This window comes from Apis mellifera, linkage group LG15, assembly GCF_003254395.2.
Source record: "Apis mellifera strain DH4 linkage group LG15, Amel_HAv3.1, whole genome shotgun sequence".
Taxonomy (NCBI): Eukaryota; Metazoa; Arthropoda; class Insecta; order Hymenoptera; family Apidae; genus Apis; species Apis mellifera.
Genome location: NC_037652.1, coordinates 4,202,239 through 4,220,872, shown reverse-complemented (window position 1 = coordinate 4,220,872; position 18,634 = coordinate 4,202,239). Strand labels below are relative to the sequence as shown.

The 18,634-nt window shown below is 34.0% G+C and overlaps 1 protein-coding gene across 3 annotated transcripts in view; it reads left to right on the top strand.

The window, feature by feature from the left end:
* Positions 1–5,802: 5,802 nt before the first annotated feature.
* The window catches only part of LOC724847, a 155,144-nt gene continuing 142,312 nt past the window's right edge, over positions 5,803–18,634 (top strand). Inside the window, exons 1-4 of one of the 3 annotated variants that reach the window (XM_006560976.3) lie at positions 5,803–5,917; positions 6,224–6,299; positions 6,855–6,920; positions 7,537–7,623. In XM_006560976.3, coding sequence (XP_006561039.1) covers positions 7,554–7,623 — 70 coding nt within the window. In that variant the 5' untranslated portion in view covers positions 5,803–5,917; positions 6,224–6,299; positions 6,855–6,920; positions 7,537–7,553. Of the gene's footprint in view, positions 5,918–6,223; positions 6,304–6,854; positions 6,921–7,340; positions 7,440–7,536; positions 7,624–18,634 lie in introns of those variants that run through there. The other 2 variants (XM_006560975.3, XM_001120751.5) reach the window with 2 other exon arrangements.

Sequence of the window (18,634 nt, the reverse complement as noted above, 5' to 3'; positions counted from 1 at the left end):
GATATTTAATCAAGCAAATCTGTGTAACGCATACACAAGGATTTCCTTTAAGCGCGTTCAATATTGCACAAAGTGGGCGTGCAAACACAGTATCATCGCTGTATCCCTCCGATTGTTTATTCCGCGGTGCTTCGAAATACGCCAACACCATATTTCTTCGATTTCGAATTATAAAATTTAAAATTAAATTCTTCAAAGTAAGATATGCTAAATAATATTTTTTTCTCTCGAGAAATATAATAACTGCAAGCGAAAAAAACCATCGGGCTGCGAAGTTTTATATCCGGTTAACATAAATTTAAATACATTTTGTTCCAATCCTCACAATCGAAAGTTTCAACCAAAAAGAACTCGCTGCACATTATAAATTTTTATACACTCATGATTTCGTTACACCATTCGGAAATAGAGGATTGAATTATTATCAGATAAGACGTTCACTTATCACGAAAATTTTTATTCAAAAATCACACGATATAATAATAATTTCTCGATATGCGAGGAATGGTATACATCGACAAAAAGAAAAAAGAATCGCGGATACAAAATCAAAAGCCGCGGAAAAGGAGCGATATTAAAAATAATCGGGGAAAGCTAGATTCCGAAAGGCATTTAAAATCGGAGAATATAAAAGGTACGCGTCCATTCCCCTATACAGGGATAATCAAGCAAGATGAAATCGCGAGATCGATCAGCTCGATGAAACGAGAATTAAATTTATCCCCCTCCCTCGATATTACTTGAAACGAACTTTTATGTTTCCCTCTTTTCCATTGGTTACGCGACCCATTAAAGCCGGCCAGTGTGTTTAAACTCTTTTTTTTTTTTTTCTCTCCTCGATCGAAATATTTTACCCGGCCATTTTGCCGGGATAAAAAGCGGTTGGAAAAATATATAAAACGATTCGATACGAGGGGAGGAACAACGAGAAGCGCGATCATCGAATCGATAGATAACAATATCTAGGCATTTCGAGATTGCATATCGCGTTTACAGGGAATCAGGGTTTGTATATCGGCTGATTGCCTCCGTTTCCCCATTTATGACGGCAATCTCGCTACATTTTCTCGATACATCGAGAGCTTGAAATAGAGTGAGCGGTGCCCTGGCGGCGGCGGTGGTTGGGATAAGCCTGAAGGGGGATGTTCGAGTTGGCGATAAATTATAATTAGGATTTTGAACTGGGGCTGTTTTACGCCTCTTTCCCATCGATTGTGAATAATTAAATTTTCCATTTCGATCTTTCTAAATCGCAGGGTAATTAGAGGAGGTCCGTTTTGGGAATATGTATATGTATATATATTTCTTTGAATGGAATAATCTTTGAAAATGGAAAATGAAACGTAAATCAAGATTAAGGGAAACATTTTAATTGGAATGATGAAATATCATTTAAAATGGAGATTAAAAATTGGATTAATTAAAAGTGGGGAAATATGTTACGGATTAAAAAATAAGTATTATTTTTCCTTATTAAAAAGTTAAGCTTTTAAAAAACGATACCACTGAATGGCCAGAAATATATTCTCCCGGAAATAAATTCAACAAAATATACACGTATATATCGATTCTGTTGAAACAAACGAGTCAATTTTTACGTATTTTATATATACATCTACGCGCGTAAAGTAAAAATCTACTTTTCCTCTTACAACCCCTTGGTGGTGGTGTTAGCATAACGTTACTTCACATTACTTTCAAATTCTGCCCCCTCAAGTAAAATTCTCGCTCTCTTTCCATTTCATTTAAAGCACGAGTAATTTCCAAGTCAAGGCAATCCAACGAACACATTCTTTCCATCCTCCCCTCCCTCCCCTGTACGAAATTCCTCCATTATCTTTTATTTTCCTTCTTCCTACTACCGCCAACCGCGTAACGATATTTCAAAAAGTTGCAATGTCGAGCGAAAAACAAAAAAAAAAAAGATAACCTACTTCTCTCTCGAAAAAAAACCCTCCCACACTAAATCACCCCTGTTCCACGACGTGGACAAAAAAGCGAGAAGAAGAAGAAGAAGAAGAAGAACAAGAACTAAAAAAAATATACACCTAAGTCCTAATTACTTTCCGCTTTTTCCAACGTTCGCTCTTCATCCAGATGAAACGCGTTGATTCTCGTTAAAGTAACCCAATAAACCCCTCTCTCTTTTTGCTCGGCGGCGGCCGCGGGATAAAATTTCTCTCGAGCCCGGCCGGCTTAACGCGTTACGAAATATTCGACGCATGTTCCGTAATTCTAGCACACCCGCCGGCGAAATAAGGGCAGAAAAGTTGCAGTTAAGCGCTAATTGCTTTATCCTTACCTTCCGTGTCGTGTCCTCCCCTCCCCCCCCCCTCGTTGGATCGAGCGTCGTCGACCGGAAACTACGGTCAACCGCCTCCGGAACATCGGCCTCGATCGATTCCCCGTAAGATACTGTCCTTCCCTGAAATAAGTCGAATTCCTCGGTAAATACTCGACGAGAAAGTTGTCCTTCCTGGTATTCCTGGAGGTTAAAAAAAAGAAAGAAAGCACGAATCGGAATTGATAACAGGGGGACGCTTTTATCGGGTGAAATATCATTTTCTCGATAATTTATTCGCTTTTAGAATTCGTGGATTTTTGATCGATTGTTTTCCGATAATTGATAATTCGCGCGTTATAAATAGTTCGAAACAAAAGCCGATCTTTCTTTTTTTTTCGTGGAGAGAGAGAGAGAGTTTGAGAGGAGATTTAATATTCGAAGGAGAAAGATGGCGCGTATTTTAATCGCGGGAAACTAACTTTTGAAACGTTGATGTGTATGTTAATTGACAATTTGTTTGGGATTAATCGAATCCTCGATGGAGGTGATTTGTTGTATATCGCGCGTATTTTCGAAGAAATCTATTTTGCTAACGTGGAAAGATACGGCCCGATACGATTAATCGAACGCGTGCGAACGCATCGTTGAAATGGAAATTTCGAAAATGCTTTTGCATGCTGATAATTTTTGGATGATGAAATATCCTTTTTTTCCGATAATCCATACTTTTAATGTGAAATTCGCGATGATTCATTCCGCGATGTCAGTCCGTTTACCACGCTGACTTAAAAACGTTTAAAAAGTATAATAAATGGAAACAATAAAAGTTGCGAAACGTAAAATGCAAAATGGAAATTAATGGATATTGAAAGGAAAGGATGAAATATAATAAAAATTGAAATATCGAAAAGTCATATGTGAAAATGTATAAAGAACACGCTGCTGTAATACACATTTTTATGTACGTTTAATGGTATTCGTGTAGTTGTCACACTATCAATCAAAATCCTCATAAATCTTCAAATTAATTTCATAGAATCAAATGATATATTGATTGAAATTGTTTCTAATACTATTTTTTTTTTTTATAATTAAATTATACTTAAATTGAAATTGAATTCTTAAATTTGAAACAAAAATTATCGTTCGATTAAAATCTCTGATAGGTTTAATAAACATGTTAAATGAATTTGCAAATTTTTCGATATTTCGTAACATTATTATATATTCTATACGATAAAGGAAAAATTATATCCGGATATTCGTTGCGCGGCTATCTTTTCACGTATACTTTCGAAACTCGATCTTTTTACGTTCGAACGAAGAGTGCGTACGTCGCGACGTATTATCATTATCACCGAGCTCGTTGCATTCGCGTTATTCGTTCAGAATTGCGCTATGCTAGACATGTACCTCTATATCGAGTATCGTGTCACGTGTTTCACGCGAGTTCTTAAGAAGATTGATCGTTGCCTATGTGAGCGTTACACTTGTTTAACGTGTACGTGTATAACGCTTTCGTTTCTCGCTCGAGAAGGTAAATGGTGTTCCTGTATATACGTGCACACGTTTTCAATGGAGCATTGTTTGCCCAGACATTGTATTTTGAGCACGTTGACTTGATTCTGGATGTAGTAATTGAAATGCTACCTGATGGAATATATCTTTAATTCAATGCCATCTAGCAAGTTTTAACCATATTTTATATCCTTTACACGAGATTAACAAGGAATCAGAGCTAAATTTCTAAATAATAATTTTATTAGAAATAGTGAATGTGTGACAATGAAAATAATTAACGATTGTTAAATGTTTGTTCGTACGAATAGATATAGGTCTTTATATTTATATTCTCCAAATTATTTCTTCCTATGTATTTAATTACTCTTCAATTTATTCTTAACCCAAGAGCCATCCGCATCCACAAAACGCTTCCTTCTCTCGAAATTCCACTCTACTCTCGAACCCAACTACAGCAAACTATTACTCAAACTATTCCTCCCTATATCCAACCTGTCCAAGCTCATACATGTCTCTTCGTTCGAACGTATTTGAGAAACGCATCCGCCCCGCCTCGAATAACGTCACCCATGTGTGTTTGTGTGTATAACATCAATATTAGCACGCGCATATTCGCATTTGTTTGAACGGCCGCGACTTGCACGCGTTTCTCCGTTCTCTTCTACCATTGTCTTTGCGCCCATCATATTCCAGTGAACATGCATACAGTGTGTCTTGCAATTTTCAGGTTTGCTTAATAATTTTCCTGAAATTAAATATATTACTATATTAAAAATCGTTTCGTCTTTCTTAATTTAGTATAAAAATTTGATATGAAACAAAAAGGTTATGTAGATTTTAATAGGTTATGTAATTCTAAGGAAAAGGTTATGTGAAACAAATTTCGTATAATAGGTATTAAAAGTACTTACCTATATCTTGATTTTTAAGTAATTACAAAGATTGATCTGTATTATAGTTCTCAATTCAAAATTTAAACACTTTCACACAACTCATCCCAATCCATGGATGATGAAAAACATTTTGGATGAAATTGATAAGAATAAAAATGATAATTCTCGGTTTTATTTGAAAATTGAACAGGAAATATGCATGAGATTTGAAAATTTTAGGACACACCACGTATGTGGGACCTGGTGTGCATCTGTGACGTGATCGAACAAATACACGTAAGCGCAAACTCGTAGAGACACAAGCCAGCCAGCGAGAACGCTTTAACGAACCAGCAACGCCCGAAGCGATCGTGGGAGGCATCGTCCTTGTTTTCCGCGTAATGAATGCGAAATTGAATAACATCCGGCGTCGAACGTTTACCCTAGCCCCGCGAGCTTTCATCGACGCGATTCGAGCTAGCTCGCGAACGTCAGCCACCTCATTTCGTCGCGCGAGATATATTTAGAAGATCATTTGGGCGAGAATGAAGAAGTTTCGATGTTAATGTATGCTCGAAATCTAGTCATCGCTATTATCATCACGTAGTATTAAGAATATCATATCATAATTTGAATAACGTTATATTTTGAACAGTGGAAATTACTTGGATGCGTGATTAGGTTAGATTAGACACATGAAGAGTTATTACTCTAATAGCTTGTTATTACCGTAAAAAGTTTAGTTAAAAATGGAAATGACTAATAATTAATTCACTTACTTGTTAAATTACTCTCCATTTAATATCTGTTCCAATATATATTCACATTTCAAGTAATTGCGTCGTAGCGTCACTTCGATACACTTTACACACGAAATAGATGGCATTGGTACTACGCATATACGTAACATCTCGTGCAATACTTTCTCTGATTGGAAAGTCACATGACCACTTAACTATTTGCACATATATATTCGTATTATTTTATTTTTATTTAATAATATTTGAAGTGATTTATTTTTTTTGTATATTTCTAAATAGTTTTTATGAAATTTTGATATCGTAAAAATTCACAATTAAATTCATAATTAAATATTTTAATTTTTACACGATTTTTAGTGGAAAAGAACTATATCGTATTAGCCAATCAGAAAACAGCTTAGAAAAATAAGTGCGTATGCAGCGAGCCATGACAGTTATTGTTGAAAATCATGGAGGATGGGTGTGTTTCATCGAAACAGGTATGTAATATTAAATAAAACTTTTACAATTTATTGATTTATTATATATTTAAATTAATTATTAATCAAGTTATTAGTAGTCTAATTCAATGCGTTTATTCGATTATTAAATATTATTATATTAAAATTAAGTAATTTTTAGAACTTTTTTTGCTTCACCTTTCATCGATCGTTCATATTCAATTATTAAAAAATACTGTTAGCTTATATCGAATCAGAATATGAGTTTTATTGCTATATTTATTTTAATATAATCAATTTTTGTTTCGTATATTTATTTTAAGATTTTGATTTTTATTTTTATAGATTATTCTTCAATTGCTTGTGCAATATCGAAGCAATCGTGGCAATTAACAACCATGATTTTTAAACAAATATTTAAGTAAGTAAGTAATATATAATGTATAAAATAATATATAATATATAATATGTAATATATAAAGTAATATATAATATATAGTAATATATTATAAGTAATATATAAAATAATATACAAGTACAAATATTTTATTGCGCGTTAGATAGTCTATTTGCGTGTTAAATTAATTTATTATTTCTAAATTTCTTTTGTATTGAAAACATTGTTTATAATATAGCCTTTGTGTTCATCGTGTCGGTTTTGATTCGTTCTCTTGTCGAGTCAACTTGTTGTCGAGTCGTAGGACAAATCCCCACTCCAATTTGTAATTCTGTAGAGGAAACGTGGTGCGGGACGTCATTGTACTGTCGATAGTCGTAGTGTTTAGACATATTTCGAATATATCGTGTAATTTATTTTCTGCGTAGTTACTTATTTCTATACTTTTTTATATACTTTTTTTACAAAATTTGAGTGTAGTTATTACTTTGTTTCAGTATTTTATATCTTTTATACATTTATAGTGAAATTTCAATTTTATTTTCTACATATTATTAAATAATTAGTGAAATTGCGCAGGAAAAATTTCAAGATGGACGCCATCACTTTCTCACAAAGAAGCTTGATTTTATATTAGCAGCAAACGTAATGTATACATTTTTATTTCTTTTTTATTGAACTTTTAATAATCATTTGCGCATATATTTATTAAATAAATTAATAATATTAGATTTTTTAAATAACTTTTATCATTTACATTAAAAAATATATTGAAATAATATCGTAGTTTTTAGAATCAATTCGTAACGATTTATATATCAATAATATTTTTGAAAAACATTATTTTTCTTCATTTTCTATTTTATTTCTTGCCGTTAATTTTTATTTCGTTTCAGATATTTGTGACCGCGTGCAATGCGGTTATTAGAGTCAATGTTTGTTGTGTAAAAATATTTTTAATATTTTTCAGAGCATAATAGCTCTAATTAAATTTAATTATTAATCATTTACGCGAAATTAGAATCAGTGTTTGTTCGCCAATTACAATTTAAACAGATTATTTTTAGTCTTTTATTTTATTTTATTTTTTTTACATATTTATTGTCGGTATTTGTTAGAATCAGTGTTTCTTTCAAAAGTATAAGCCATTTTGTTCTTTAATAGGTAAATATCTTTCTTTTTTATATTTTGTTATATTTTCTTATAATTGATTTTATTATGTTTTTCAAAATATTATATTTTTCCATGTTTTGTTTTATAGCTTTTACTTCTTCCTATATGATGGTGGTATTTACAGTGATTTCCATTCTTTCCATTCTTTCCATTCCAGCATTCTTCGCATCAAATGGTGAGTTGCATGCATTTTTGTTCCTCCAATCAATTATCCAGTCAATAGTGTCATAAGATAAAAAATCTGCATCGACATGGATAATTGGTTGCATTATTTAGAATTTGCATGATCATGAGTATTTATTACACGTATCAGATCCATGAATTAGTAACATTTCTTTTTCTATGCTTTATTTATCATTCAGATTTCTTTTTTGTTAGTAACATGATTAATTTGATAATCAATTTGATTATCAATCTGTATTTGATATAGTTAATCTTTTGTTACAAAATTTTTTTCACACTTTCAATAATTAGATAAATAATGTCAAAGAGCATTAGAAATTTTTGATTTATTTTTGAGATCAATATTTTAGAACGTGTGACGTAAAGTTCCATAAAATGTCGCGTTTATTTTGCACCTCGTTTGCGGTATCACGCCACGTCAGATACAGTGGTCGAACTTGTTGTTTAGCGTCGTTTAGTAGGAATGTTTCCAATCGATACCGGGTATCGGCGATAGAATATTGTCCATCACTTAGAACGCGTCGCGATCGACCAAATGTTTCGTGTTCTCGGTTACTTTGGTCAAGAGGACTTCTGTGTGCTATGAATACGACCGATTCAACTACCTGTGGTTTGTTGATGTCACACGGATGAAATATTCGCTGAAACACGAAACATTCGAACTACGTGGTTCATTTCGTGGAATTTCATTTGCGCGCATGTAAATGAGAAACGAGAATATAAATATTTTTAAACAAAATTCAGATAATAATGTTTTCGGTCATTTCCCAAGAAATCAATATCTCTTTGAGCAATTTATTTAAAAATAGTTTAATACATAAGCATACGTAAATTTTTCGTTAGAAATTTCTATCGCTATTATTTCTGATAATATGTATTGTATACGTACATATTTAGATAGTGGTATTGAATTTTTGGGAATATTTATAAAAGAAATTTTATTTATTCCGTTCAATTGATTGGAAAATTCACTTTTATCCATTTTGATCTATTTATTTTTTAAATGGAGTAATTTCAATTTTATAGGCAAGAGATTTATCGTTTAATAAATTCTTTTTACTGTAATGAATTTTTATCGGGTTTATATCGAATTTATAAAAATTGCATTTATTTGTTTATTCATCTTAATCTATTTGTTCTTCGATAATTATTTATGCGGATAAATTGCTCGATCAATATTTCCCAACGATACTTTTTTTTTTACCGTTACGTATTAGATTTTTAAAAAAAATTCTATTTACGCACCATTAGATATTTTAATTTATCCCTTTTTTTAAAAGTAGGGGAATTTTACAAATTTTTTAATTCAACATTCGGTTAAATTTTTTTTTAAATAAATTATCATCAACGAACACATTCGATGTTACGCATTCGATCATTCGATCTTTAATAGGCTTTTCGCTCATAAAAAAAAAAAATTTCAGTTTTACATTTTAATAACCTAAATAATGTTTTTATAATGCATTTATTGTTTTCAATGCGTTACTTATTTAATACGATTCCCTATCACGTACGAGTGATATTATTTAACTGAATTATTCATGCGATAAAATAATCCACTATATTTATCTTGCGTCATTAATGAATAAATAATGAATAAATCATCAAGATGAAATAACGCGATGGTGAAAATTTACCGGCCAAATTTTCAAACATTGAAACTTAAAGTACGTTAAAAATACAATAAAAACAAATAAGCTTTGTCAAAATCTATCATTTCGATATACTTCGTATATAGATAGATCTTTAACTGCATTTATTTTCATCCATTATTATTTATATTTTTATTTTATTACTCGCAATAAAAAGAGCACTGTTTTTAATTATTTCAAATCAAATCTCGTACGTACTTCACTCGTTCTTTACGCGATTAATTGTGAAATTCCTTTTCATCCGCGAAAAGTTAAAACTCTTGCACAAGCTTGATAGCGATGGTACAACGGAGACAAAGTTGCCCCTCAGAGATTCCAATTCACCCACCTTCTCTCTGTCATAGACAAACGTATTAACTCTTTCATGGTTATACGGGTAGCCAGTGTTATCGCTACTCTGACCGCGAATGACAGGTGCTAAAAAGGGAAGGGAATATTATTCTTTGCGTTAAAGATAGTGGACGCGATATTTGAACATACTCGTACCTGCATTCTCCGTTCTTCTTCTTTTTCTTTTTTAAATCTTTAGTCTATTAGAATTCGTGTACGGTATTTTAAATAAGAGTTTTAACTCGTTCGTATATTTTTTCTTGAAATGGATACATCGGAAAGGATGAATCCTCTTCGTTGATTTAATTTCTGGGGAAAGAAAAGAGTTTTCATTGTCTCGGTTTGCGTTGGAAAGGAAAAATTAGTGGAAACTCGCGCGTTTTATCATTACTCTCGAGAGTGGAATGGTTATTAAACGGATATCGATTTTTTTCGCAATATTTTCAATCATTTTCACGTCACTTCAATTCCAAAATTCAAGGCAAAATCCATTTTATCTTCCTCAAAAATCAGAGATGCAACTTTTCTTATCACGTTATTAAATAAATTCAAATAAATTCTTCGAAAAGTTGTTGCAGTACCTCGATTTCAATTCTCCAAAAATTTCCATCGATAATCGTTCTCGTGTACCCCGGGATGAGGGAGGGGAGGGGGAGGGAACAGGCGTTCCTCATAGAGTACCATAAGCGGGAAAGAATTATCGGGAATGCGCAATTCAAGATGGCATCCAGCCAGATAATCCGTGGAAGCGAGTCAACGAGAAAAATATAAAAGCGGCCCTTTCACGAAACAGCGCGATACGAAATATCGGGGGAGGGGGAGGAAAGAAATGGGAAAGAATGCCCGTGGATTGCAATCGATACCGAAACGAGGGAGGGGAGAGGAGGAGAGTGGATAAACGATACCGGCCACGGGGGTGGAAACGAGAGATACAGACTTAGAGAATTGTAATGTAAGATTTCCTTATTCTTTGCGGGGCGGATAATCGACGGTTGCGAATCGAGATTGCCAAGGAAACATTCTTAATGGAACGAGATATAAAAGATTTTTAAAGATTTTTTCTCCTCGGAATTGAATTTATTATCACGGTAATTTGATTTAAAAGTATCGCGTAATTTCGAGTAATTAGTTTGGTAATGTTCGTTTTTTTTTGTGATGCTTGAAAAAATTGTTTAGAGAAAATTAGATTAATAATTGCATTAATTATATTTATGCAAGTCGATTAGACTTCTTTTTCAATTTTAATTAAAAAAAAAGAAAATAAGAAACACGAGTAATTAGTTTGGTAATGTTCGTTTTTTTTACGATGCTTGGAAAAATTGTTTAGGAAAAATTAGATTAATAATTGAATGACGAAAGTCGAGTATTTTGGCAATAATTAAATACATCAATTATATTTATGCAAGCCGATTAGGCTTCTTTTTCAATTTTAATTAAAAAAAAAAAAAATAAGAAACACGAGTAATTAGTTTAGTAATGTTCGTTTTTTTTGTGATGCTTGGAAAAATTAGATTAATAATTGGATGACGAAAATCGAGTATTTTGGCAATAATTAAATATATCAATTATATTTATGCAAATCGATTAGACTTCTTTTTCAATTTTAATTAAAAAAAAAAAAAAATAAGAAACACGAGTAATTAGTTTGGTAATGTTCGTTTTTTTTATGATGCTTGGAAAAATTGTTTAGGAAAAATTAGATTAATAATTGGATGACGAAATTTTGGCAATAATTAAATACATCAATTATATTTATGCAAGTCGATTAGACTTCTTTTTCAATTTTAATTAAAAAAAAAAAGAAAATAAGAAACACGTCAATATTCGCGATGTCTGTAAATCTCCCTCCCTTCATCGCAAATTTTTCAAACAACCCTTTGACAACCCTTTCGAAACACGCGTATCGAAAGACACGTTATTAGTGACAGACACGTCGTCTCACCCGTCGAACCCGTCGTTGGTTTATAATAATAAAGCCGGTATTCGGAATTCGGTATAAAATTCAAATGGAAATTAACGCGGGTGGAGCGCGGCAGGGGTGGTTTTCAAAGAAGCCACCCTTTAGAGACGGAATCCGCGATAATTATCACGGGGTAGGGAATTTTCGCGCCCGCCTTCATATTATTTTCCAACCCCTATCCGCGTATACACACGCACACACAGACATAATATACGTATATTTTTTTCGCACGAGAGACGCGTTTTTAAAAAAGAACAAAAGGGGAGCGGAAGCCTTGGTATCGATGTGGGATTAAAAAGAACGGAAGGGAAGGAAGAAAACGAAACGGCGAGTTACACGTTTCCGCACCAATTAACGAAAGTTTTCTCTCTTGTTGTGCGTTGCCGTTTCATCCTGTCTCACCGTTTGTTGGTGAATATTATAAATGACACGAGAAACTGAATAGCGGCGAGGCGAAGAATTTTTCATTCTATTTTATTTTCCATTATTCGTTTCTTTACGCAGTTGGTTGTTGAACGGTGTATTTAACGATGTAACGATAAATTGAAGGTTCTAAATTTTCGATTCGTGAATTTGCGAGAAACAAAATCGTTAAAGATGAAATCGCCAAACTTTTGTTCAATTCTTCGATCGTTCTGTCAAGAATTTAATTTCAGTTAAATTGAGATGCGATAAATAATTCATGTGACGTTCATGCGATTATCCGCGTCTTCCTTTACATTAACGAGAATCAATCGTTGAAATTTACGAAAATGTAATAAAGCGATGATGAAACAAAGCAGGAATAATCCAAAATTGAAAAACAATATAGATAGGGGAATATCGTTTAACAGATAGATAGAGAGAAGTATCATTTTTTTTTCTCGATCGAAAGATCCGAAAGATTTAGGTTCCATATTTTTTTTCCCCCCGTTGGAAAATTTTTCAATGGACGGGAAGCTCGATGGAAGTTTCTGGTTACGCGGTTATGATGAACAAACCGGCTCGAGAGGATAGGGATCCATCAAAATGGGAGGAAGAATCGCGTTTAACCGACAGTTTTCCGTCGCTCGACAGTCGACCCGTTTCCGCTGATTCGATTTCCACTCGGCGAATATTTGCGAATAAACGTTGATACACGCGGCAATCGGAATGTTTAATAAACAGGGACGCGGAATACGGGCCGGGCTATCTCGAGGGCTAATCGCCGATCGATTTTTCGTCGATTCGTTTTCCGTTTCCGCCCGCATCGCTGTTCCTCCTTCATTCTTTTCGATTCGATCCTTTCTCTCCGTAGAATTCGATTCTCGTAAAATTTCTTTTTTCTTTTTTTTTTCCTTCGAACGTGTTGTTTGTAAGAAACACATTGCGTTAAAAATTTAAATTAATTCTCAATATTTCTCGATAGTTAATAGCTCCGTCTCTCCCCTCCGTTTACGATATTTAAATAATATTTTAGCTAAATTTATATAAAATCTAAATAAATAAATATCGATAATTCCCAAAATTATCATTTTAAATTAAACTATTTTTTGGCTAAATTTATTATATCGGCAATTTTAATCTTGTCAAAAATAACAATAATAATTTCATTAATTTTAACAATCTATCTTTAATAACCCATCAATTTTATTAATTTCCTACTCAATTTTCATTTCTTTAATAATATTCACTGTATGTTCAATAAATTCATTATTAATTTTAATAACATTAATTGTATTTTCAAGTCGAATGCTAGTAATATTTTCTTACTAGTCTCTAGCCAGAACGTAACTAAGACTAAAAATATAATTACCTTTTATTCTTATAACGAATACGATTATCCATAGATTTCTAAATCCGAAGAAGAACGAAAACTACGCTCCACACAATTATTCTCGCCATAATTTCGTGGGAGGGGGGAGAAGGAAGAGGCTTTTGATAAGCAGAATGCCTTAACTAATAACCAAACGCGTTCATCGAAAGCGTTAATACGACGTCCGTTCGCAAAACAAATCTCGTTGGCCGCTTTTGCAGCGATACACGGAGGGAAGGAGTAGGGGAGGGGATTGGGGAGGAAGAAGGAGGAGTCGGCGGCCTGTTCACCAGCCCGCACGACGACATTCAACGGGAATGACAATGCACACTCCGCTGCACTTGCTGCTTAATGTCATCCTCAAGCCTAGTGCCTGGTGCCATTAGTGCACGCGTACATGCGCTTCGAACCCCGTCTCTCCCTCCCTTCCTCCTTCTCCTCCATGCACGAGGCGTCATTGTCGCGGCTTGCAGGGTTTGCTTTCCATTCTTGGGACAATGAGGAGATGCCGCCTTCGACTGCCGCCGTCCATCCTTCGTGGATACGATTTTGTTCGAGTTCGATGGAACAGATTGTTGTAGAAAAAAGAAGAAAGGAAGTGTTCCAATGGAATTTGTGTAATATGAGGAGGAGCTGTTTGGGAAGCTTTGGAAAATCATGCTGGAAAAAGGGATAATTAAGGAGGAGGGAGTAATTAGGATCGATGGATAGGCGAGGATGTCGGTCTTTCGAGAGTTGATAATTGGTGGTAGGAAGCTTCTTTGGAGGATGAGCACGATAATGATCGAGATTAGGGATTAATGGGTTTGATTAATGTCGTTAGATTTATGGTTATCCAAAGTTAAGGGGCTAGTTTCACACCTTGTATTTGTTGATCGAGTTTGAATCAAGAATTCGAATACGTACAGGGAATTATTTTGTAATATCGGGGTAGGGTGTTATTTTGTAATATCAAAGGGAAAATTTTAATGAAATTGTAGATAGAAAAGTGTTGGGAATCAATTTGGGAGAGTTGAAAGCGGGAAATGTAAACTAGAAATTTGTAAACCGGATTGCAAGTTGCATCGGAAACATCAGATTCGAAACGAATTCGGAAGCTTTTAGTTTCGCTATTCGATTCGAAAGCGTCGAATTTGGTAGATATATATATATATATATATCCATCTGAAAGCTTTCTACTTGTTGCCGTCCACTTTGCAATCCTCAAATTCGAACAAAATTTAAATCAACCATCTAAATGTTTCCTAAAAAACGTTCGACTCTCGAGAAGAATTATTAAATTTTTCCGTAATCGAAATTACGGGGGGGAAAAGGAAAGATTCTTTTTTCTCTTCTTTTCTCTTTTCAAGATTCGAACTGTTTCTGGTTGGTTGTTGCAATCGTAGATAGTCGAAACTTAATTCTCAAGAGAGAGGAAGAGTCGGGTCGTCTCGTTGCAGCAACCAGACTTCCTCGGCGCCATGATAACGGCTTATGATGCATAGTGGTTACGATAAGACAACCGTTTGTAAAAATATTGTTGCTATGCAACAACTGTGATTGTCCATTGCCTCGATACGATGCTTTGAGAGGATGTAAAAAATATTTAAAATTCGAAATCGAATTATATATCACATCTTCTTACCATTTCGAACAAAATTATATAAATATTCCATTCCAAAATATCTATTAGATGTTTAAAAAAATTCTTCTCATCCAACGAGATATCCAAGAAAATTTTCTTGTCTCTTTCATAATTTAAATAAGACATGATTTTTAAAATTCGATATAAAACGATCGTGATTTGATAATCGGGAAGCAGCATTTCGAACAAAATTATATAAATATTCCATTCCGAAATATATCTATTTATTAGGTGTTTAAGAAAATTTTTCTCATCCAACGAGATATCCAAGAAAATTTTCTTGTTTCTTTCATAATTTATTTTTAATGATTTTTAAAATTCGTGATATAAAACGATTGTGATTTGACAATCGTGGAGTAGCATTTCGAACAAAATTATATAAATATTCTATTTCGAAATATATCTATTTATTAGATATCCAAGAAAATTTTCTTGTCTCTTTCTAAGACATAATTTATAAGACATGATTTTTAAAATTTGCGATATAAAACGATCGTGATTTGACAATCGGGGAACAGCATTTCGAACAAAATTATATAAATATTCCATTTCGAAATATATCTATTTATTAGATATCCAAGAAAATTTTCTTGTCTCTTTCATAATTTATTTTTAATGATTTTTAAAATTGGCGATATAAAACGATCGTGATTTTAATAATCGGGAAGCAGGATACCTTTGTATCACATCTCTATGGGATAATCCAAGATTTGGAGGAACAGTTTGATCCAACCCTATGTATTTCCTTAATTTGTGTCGGATATGCGATTGAAGCCTAACGCCCATTCAAGTTAGACTTAGTTTGCACGCGATCCAAGCTTAACCATTCACGGAATAACTCGTATCTACCCGACACTCGAAGTAAAGCTAACCTCAGCCTAACTTAAATGGAAATCGTGCCACCCACCGTTGGCCCATCTTTAACTTACGCCTAAACTTGGATCTAATTCGACGCTAAGTAACTGGCAAGAGACCCTCGAAAACGTAAACTCAAACATTTACCTTATCCCGTTTCAAAATTCGTTAAGATTTCGTTTCCCCTCTTCAGAAGAGATCCATCTATTTTTATCTAATTTTAATCTATTCTCGTTAATTCTCCATTAATATTACTCTGCAATTCCTCTCACGGTTCGATCGGAAAATTCGAAATTCTTCCATCACGCGTATCTTACCAATCATCGCATCTCTCTCAATTCACGAATCCTCGAAGAACCAACCCCCGAGAATTTCAACGATCCGAACCACAGAATTCTTCCACAGAATTATTCGCATTTTTGAACAGGAAAGATTTCCAAAAAAATTCTATCTTAATCTCTGAAAATTTTCCGGAGGAGGAAGGAATCGAACGATTTCCCCGAAATTTTTTATTTACATTCCCATTGGAGGCAAATTTGGACAATCAAAACGACTTCCTCTCGAAAGCACGCATCCATCACACCCTTCGTGTAGCCTCGCCTCGAAACCACACCTCCTCCCTCCTCCTCTCCCTCTAACCAACCCCACCAGACCAGATCTCCTCTCCCATAAAACCATCAAACATCCTCTGCAACCCTGAGCATTCTCCAGAGAGAGAGAGAGAGAGAGAGAGGAATCCAGCTGCATTTCAACGAAGAACCCAACCAAACCCGACCATGCTGACATCGCAGCATGACGTGGATGTCCAGACGAGATTCAGAGACAGAGATATCCCTCCGAGAACAGTAATACAATAACATCGTACACGTACACACATTGGGTTTCTCCAAGGAGAGGGGAGAAAGGGGGGTTGAAGGGGAGGGACAATCTCGTCGCGAGGTCGCGCATAAATTCTGCCCGGATCGACCGTTTGAAGGGTTGAGGTCGCGAGCCTCTTCCTTCTTCTTAATATCCCCGAAAAGAGCTGGCGCCACCCAGGATACCCCAGATCTCTTTCGGGAAGAGGGTTTCTCTTCTTGATCTCGTGGCGTGAGGGGGAGGAATGAATTACGTTCGAGATTAAATTTGGCCGTTTCGAACAGGTTTATCTTCGGCTTCGGATTCGGTTGGATCGATCCGATTTTTAAGAGAGGAATATTTTATTTCGTTAATTTATACAAGCAACTTTTGTCAAGGAAAAGGTTCTAGCTAAAGTATATAATTTTGGAACGGGTAATAATTTTTTTCTTTTCCCTATTCGATAATGGAGAATTTGATACAAAAGTGTTGTGATGTAAGATTTTTTTCGAGAAGTTCAGGAAAAGTGGGGAGGACTAAATTATTATTTTACCTAAAATATATAATTTTGGAACGGGTAATAATTTTTTTTCTTTTCCCTATTCGACAGTGGAGAATTTGATACAAAAGTGTTATGATTTAAGATATCTTTTTCGAGAAGTTGAGGAAAAGTGGAGAAGACTGTCGACGAAAGGGTTAAAAAGGGTTGTTTGAAGTATTATTATTTTACCTAAAGTATATAATTTTGGAACGGGCGTAATATTTTTTTTCTTTTTCCTATTCAACAATGGAGGAAAAGTGGAGAGAACTATCGAGGGTTAAAAAGGATTAAAAAGGGTTGTTTGAAGTATTATTATTCTACCTAAAGTATATAATTTTGGAATGGGTAATAATTTTTTTCTTTTCTCTATTCGACAGTGGAAAATTTGATATAAATTATGATGTAAGATATCTTTTTTGAGAAGTTCAAGAAAAGTGGGGAGGACTAAATTATTATTTTACCTAAAATATATAATTTTTTTAACGGATGATAATTTTTTTTCTTTTCCCTATTCGACAGTGGAGAATTTGATACAAAAGTGTTATGATTTAAGATATCTTTTTCGAGAAGTTGAGGAAAAGTGGGGAGCATTATCGAGGGTTAAAAAGGGTTGTTTGAAGTATTATGGTCATTCATCGACGAGGAAACAGTCTCGATTCCATTCTTTCCAGCTCTCGAAAGGATATTGAAAGGGTTCGATGAATTTTTAGATCGAATAATATATATATTATATTAGAAATTTCCAATATTCTTTTCCTCTCGTGCAATTCCTCTCGACAATGTTATTAACTTCGTTCGATGAAAATCACGGTGCATTTATAACGATGAATTAACGGGGACGAGGAGGAGGAGGAAGGGGGTGGACATTCGTGCAATCAATAAGTCGAGCTTGTTATGTGAAACCGATTGATACACAGAGAACGAGCGAAACGTGCGGAATATAAATGTTTCCCGCGAGCGCCGGATGGGAATAAAACAACGAAATCTACGTAACCCTGAACTATATCGAAAGAAAAAAAGAAAGAAAAGAAATGAATACGAATTTGAATTGTCCATCCATTTTAATCCTCCACTTTTTCAAATTTCCAATTTCTTTTTCTCTCTACAATCATTCTTTCCAATCGTGTTCTTCGATTTTTGTAGAAAATGGATAATTCAAGTCTCCTATAATTATATTTTTTTAACAATTGAAGGTAACGAAGAAAGTGAGAGGAAATAAAATTTAATTTCGAAATATATTCTATACGTGATCGATAACGTGAACGGTTTGGATCCGAATAGTATCGAGCGTAACGTCAAACGATATTTGTTTCCCGTTAAATTTAAGCCTTCGAGCTAGTTGCAATTTATAATTGACAAAAAGCTTTGCGCAAGCATTAATAGCGCTTTCACGGGTATAAAACGGATCAGAAACGAGAAAACAATTGACA